We start from the raw sequence: 5,657 nt of genomic DNA, 5'->3' as shown, positions 1-5,657 counted from the left end.
ATTTCAACAACTGAATAATCAGAGAAGCAATTGAAATAGAAAAACGCCCACACAGCATGAACAGGCGGGACGATACCTCCCGCCTGCCAGCCTTTTGGAAGCCTGCCCTTATGGATAAACGAGTCCCGAATATGATGAATGACACCAGGCCCACACTCAAAAGAGCCACACAGAATATCACCACCAAACATCCACAAAGAAAGCAGACAAAAACACAAACTGATGAGGAGGCATGACCCAGAACCAGAAGCCAGACTGCAAATGCACAATCAGCCTCTTTAAAACTCCTCCTACCCTTACATGAAACACAACCCCCCAAACAATCAGAACAGAACACACCTCCACCAAATCAGGACACACCTCCACCCAATCAGGACACAGCCAAGCCCCCACCCAATCAGTTCAAACCTCTACTGGCAGTTAAAAGGAAGAAACAGCCGAGATCTCACATTACTCCTGGAAACACCAAGCCTGAAGTAGCCTGAAGCAGCCTGAAGATGACGAATGAGACTTCGTCAAAACGTCGCCAAGACATCTCCAATTCTACGCGGGAGAAAACCCGAATAACTAGAGACCTACATACTAACACCCGTGATACATACACATACACATACACATACATACATATATATATGTACATACATACATATACATATACACATACATACATACATACATACACACATACAACATGTAACAGAGGAACACACATATATACACATATATATACATATACATATACATACACATACACATACACACACACACATATATATATATACACATACATACATATACATATACACATACATATATACATACATACATACACACATACACACATACAACATGTAACAGAGGAACAGCAGGATCTTTTTGTGTAGCCAGGCTGTCTGAGGTCAAAAACCTCTTCTGTTTTCCTAAGGCATCAATAGCATGGCAAATAGCATGTCAAAAGCATATTTATAGCCAGTGAAGATATTAACAGGTTTGTCTCTAGTCATAAGAGAAGCTTAAGTTGAGGTAGTCTTTGACTTACAACATCAATTAGGACTGAAATTTCCATTGCTAAATGATGCAGTCATAAAGTCTGATCCCATTGCTTAGAAATGGCAATTCCTGCAGTCCTGATTGCTATTGTTAACTGAATCCCACAGCTGTTAGGTGAGGCAATAAAAGTTACTGAGTAAGCTGTAGAAAAATGCAAGATATGTGGGCAGGTAAATGACTGTTATTGGGTTAGGGAGGGTGCATGGAGTGTGTGAAATGGGGAGGGTGTGTGAGGGCTCACAAAGATGTGCAAGATGTGCAGTGTAGGTTGGGGAGGTACAGTGTAAATTGGGGAGGATCAAGGAGAATGAATGTTGAATGTTGAATATTGATTTTATTTATATGCTGCCCTTTTCCCCCGAAGGGGACACAGGGCGGCTCACAACTCAACCAGGGAAGGGGGGTACAAACAAGAATTTAAAACGACATAAAAAACAATGCATGATTAAAACATAACAGTCATACCAATTCGAGACGGGGGCAACAGTTCTTTAGCCCCAGGCCTGTCGGAACAGCCAGGTTTTAAGGGCTTTGCGGAAGGCCTGGAGGTTGGTGAGGGTTCGAATCTCCACGGGGAGTTCATTCCAGAGGGTCGGAGCAGCCACAGAGAAGGCTCTCCTCCGGGTAGTCGCCAGTCGACACTGGCCGGCAGATGGAATTCGGAGGAGGCCTAATCTGTGGGATCTAATCGGTCTAGTGGAGGTAATTGGCAGCAGGCGGTCTCTCAAGTACCCAGGTCCAATACCATGAAGGGCTTTATAAGTGACGACTAGCACCTTGAAGCGTATCCGGAGACCAATAGGCAGCCAGTGCAGCTCGCGGAGGATAGGTGTTACGTGGGTGAACCGAGACGCATCCACGATCGCTCGCGCGGCTGCATTCTGGACAAGCTGAAGTCGCTGAATGCTCTTCAAGGGCTACCCCATGTAGAGCACGTTGCAGTGGTCCAGTTTAGAGGTCACAAGGGCACGAGTGACTGTTGTGAGAGCCTCCCGGTTCAGGTAGGGACGCAACTGGTGCACCAGGCGAACCTGTGGAAATGCCCTCCTGGTCACAGCCAACAAGTGGTGTTCAAAAGTCAGCTGTGGGTCCAGGAGGACTCCCAAATTGCGAACCCTGTCTGAGGGGCGTACTGTTTGACCCCCCAGCCTGAGAGATGGAACACTTGGCCAATTAGTAGGAAGGAAGCACACCAGCCACTCGATCTTATCAGGGTTGAGTACAAGCTTGTTAACACCCATCCAGTCCCTAACAGCCTCGAGGCCCTGGCACATCACGTCAACCGCAACATGCAAAAGGATAAGCAATAGATGGTATCCAGGCCAGGAGAATATTTGGGGGTATGCAAGTAGCTGCATTAGCATTAATACAGAGAGGTTGGAGTAGGATGCATGGGTGGAGAGACTTACCCTAGCAATTTGCAACCACTCCTGACTTTCTGGAAAAGGGAAAATTGCAAATGGCAATCATATAATAGCAAGGTGCTTGATAACCAGTCGTAAATGTGTAAATGACCAGGTACCTCCTTATCCCCAAACTAACATTTTTCTGCTGACTCATAAATGGGGGACAAAAAGTTGCCCAACTAGAACAATGCAACTCTGAGTGGCTTATACGAAGCAATCCAAATATAAAGAACAGCCAAAATAAAACCTGATAAAAGCAACCTGGTTTATATGTATTCACTTTCCCAAATAAGAGTTATTCATTCTATATCAAATACATGGGATTAGACACATTTTAAAGCCCATCTTCCAGGCATGGACCCAGCTGAATATCAGAGGGGAAATAGAAGAGAATGATCTGGTATTAAGCAGAAAGAGCTGCGCTCAGGCCACCTAAGGCTTAGTGACTGAGCATTGTGGATTATGACATTAGGCTCATATTCTCTATGAATTGACTGGTCCTTGACTTACACAATTCCTTCCATTGCTCATCAGCGCCATGATTTTCTGCCACCTCTGTCTCAATACACATCAATACAATAGATAGTAAACACTAGGGAGATATTGCTTAATATTCAGTACTCAGCACTTTAAACACAATCTGCCATGCCCTTCCCTTCTCTGAACTGATTTACCACTTTTCCAAACCATAATTTATCCTCTGGCATACTAAATTAAAAATATCCAAACACACACCCAATAGCCATGGTAAGGCCTCATCCCTTCTCCTGTCCCCTACATCCTTGGAATACAGATGGCTGTGTAGAGTTAGATTTCTGTATATTGCAGAAGACATGTGCAGCTTACAAGGTTGTCTACAACAGAGAAATTATCCCCCACTTCATGACTTTGACATTCAATCACACACATACAAAATGGAGAATATGGGGTTTAGTGTTTGAAAAACCAAGATTTATTGCCATATGCAAGAAGTCTGAGAGGACCATTTTTTTTCTAATTTTAATTATTTGAGACAAAGTTTAAACATGGTTACAGTTATATAATTCTTCTAACAAAGATCAAGTCATCAATTCCTTGCTTCAGAACAACATAGGAGTGAGACAGGCCAGTAAAACTGAGTGATGAAAAAGCTAGACCACTTAGTGTACTCTTATAAAGCTATTTCATTTATTATATTATTTCACCCTTAGAAGTTGTGTTTTATTCATTTCCCCAGTGTTAATTGAACAAGGGGTTATATAGGAATGTGTGAGAAATGCTCCACTAAGTCAACCTCTCAACTGAATTCCTTCTCTTCATCTTAAAGACCTTTGTCACTGGTAAACCATGACAATTTCTACTTTGATTTTCTGCTTAGTGGAGGGCTGCTTCCTTAAAAGATTCAATGTGGGGAAAAATAGAACAGAAAATATTATCAAATATCAGAAAGTCCATAATTTAGCCACAGCAGATTTGATATTCTTGTTTCTGATGCTATAGATGATTGGGTTAAACAGAGGTGGAAGTAAAGAGTAAAGGGCAGTTTGTATGAAATCTAAGTAAGATTTGGTGTTAGAGGGAAGTTTCAGATGCGCCAAGCATATTGTTACCCAAAACATTGAAAAGATCGTAAGGTGGGGAAGACACGTGGAAAAGGTCTTCTGCCTTCCTTTCACAGAAGGGATTTTCCAAACTGCCTTGAAGATCATTGTGTAGGAGACAATGATAAAAATAAAGCAACCTAATCCTAAAGTGATTATACCAGCCACAAGGAATCCAACTTCAACTAAATTGAACCCAAAGCAGGACAGTTTTAGCAAATATGGGATTTCACAGAAAAACTGGTTGATAACACTGGAACAGAAAGGAGTTGAAAAGGTGCCAACGGTATGCAACATTCCATGAATAAGACTTATAACCCACATCAGAATCACTATTTTGGTGCAGGCTTTCCAATTCATCACCAACTCATAGTGCAAAGGTTGGCAAATGGCAACATACCGATCATATGCCATGACTGTCAGGAGGAAGAAATCAGAAGTTTCAATGGAGGCAAAGATCAATACTTGTGCAAAGCAACCAAAATAAGAGATGTATCTGGTGTTCATGAGAGAATTTATCATGGATTTGGGGACAGTGACTGAAACAATGCCCATATCCTGCACAGCCAAATTCACTAGAAAGAAATACATGGGGTTGTGCAGTCGATGGTCAAAAGCTACTGCAGAGATAATGAGAAGATTTGTTGCTACAGTTGCCAGGTATAATATGAAGAATAAGAAGAAATGCAAAAGCTGGAGATGCCGAGCTTTGGAGAATTCCAGGAGCAGAAAATAAGACACTATAGTTTGATTCTCCATTTTGATATTTAAATTAGGACTAAGATGAATGCCCCATCTGTAAAAAATCAAAGATGAAAATACCATTAAATTAAAATAGTGAAGCTACAGCTTGATTCATACTGGTTAACACAAAGAAAAATAATAAGTGACAATTCAAAGAGGACCACACCATTGAACAAATGCCAATGTCCAAACACAATACCCCCCTCATATGTGTGTTCATCACTGATAAATATACTAACCAGAAACCTTTTTCTTCAGAGGGACTAGTTGCATGTTATGTCATTCCATGTATTGCTGATTGTAAATATTACCCATGTTATATTCCCCATAAATTTTATTTTACCATGAATAAATTGCTTATTATTTTTTCCTTGTAGTATTCTTCTCATATATTAGTGAACAGATAATTTGAGTATTTATTAATTATAATTTTATTTTACAGTTCTGAAATAGATGAGATTGTTCAGTAATTTATAATATAAAAATCACAAAGGAATTGTTGCTGAGGCAGACATCAATTCATAACACAATATAGTAACTTCCATGTCTATATTCACTGGGTACTATGTAAAAGCATATGAAAATAAAATGTAAATGTAAAAATGTAAAAAACAAATGAAAAGAAAAAAAAATTCCTCTCCTAATCAACTCTATTTTTTTTCCAATAAAAAACTTTACTGAAATTTATCTTAATATAAAGTACAAATGGAAATATAGGCAATAAAGACAAAGAAAATGATGAAGGAAGAGGAAGAGGAAATGATTTGAGGGGAAGATAAGCAAAGAAAGCACTGATTTCCAATTTTTTTCAGTATAGTATATTAGAGAGTAAAATTACAGTCTCAACTTTTTACTTTTTGCTTTCATATAATCAATA

At 40.0% G+C, this 5,657-nt stretch overlaps 1 protein-coding gene across 1 annotated transcript; it reads right to left on the bottom strand.

Moving 5' to 3' along the window:
• Positions 1 to 3,877: 3,877 nt before the first annotated feature.
• Positions 3,878 to 4,795, bottom strand: LOC148046219 (olfactory receptor 14A2-like). The gene has a single exon (XM_087711956.1). The coding sequence runs from the start codon at positions 4,793 to 4,795 to the stop codon at positions 3,878 to 3,880; it is 918 nt and encodes a 305-aa protein (XP_087568082.1).
• Between the last annotated feature and the right edge of the window lie 862 nt (positions 4,796 to 5,657).

The sequence above is a fragment of the Thamnophis sirtalis genome, unplaced genomic scaffold (assembly GCF_051295495.1).
Source record: "Thamnophis sirtalis isolate CommonGarterSnake01/CBP01778 unplaced genomic scaffold, rThaSir2_p1.2 scaffold_4, whole genome shotgun sequence".
NCBI lineage: Eukaryota > Metazoa > Chordata > Lepidosauria > Squamata > Natricidae > Thamnophis > Thamnophis sirtalis.
This window is presented reverse-complemented; position numbering and strand designations above follow the sequence as displayed.

Bases quoted from the DNA above. Each gene is read 5' to 3' on its own strand.
- LOC148046219 (XM_087711956.1), bottom strand. From the start codon at position 4,795: ATGGAGAATCAAACTATAGTGTCTTATTTTCTGCTCCTGGAATTCTCC.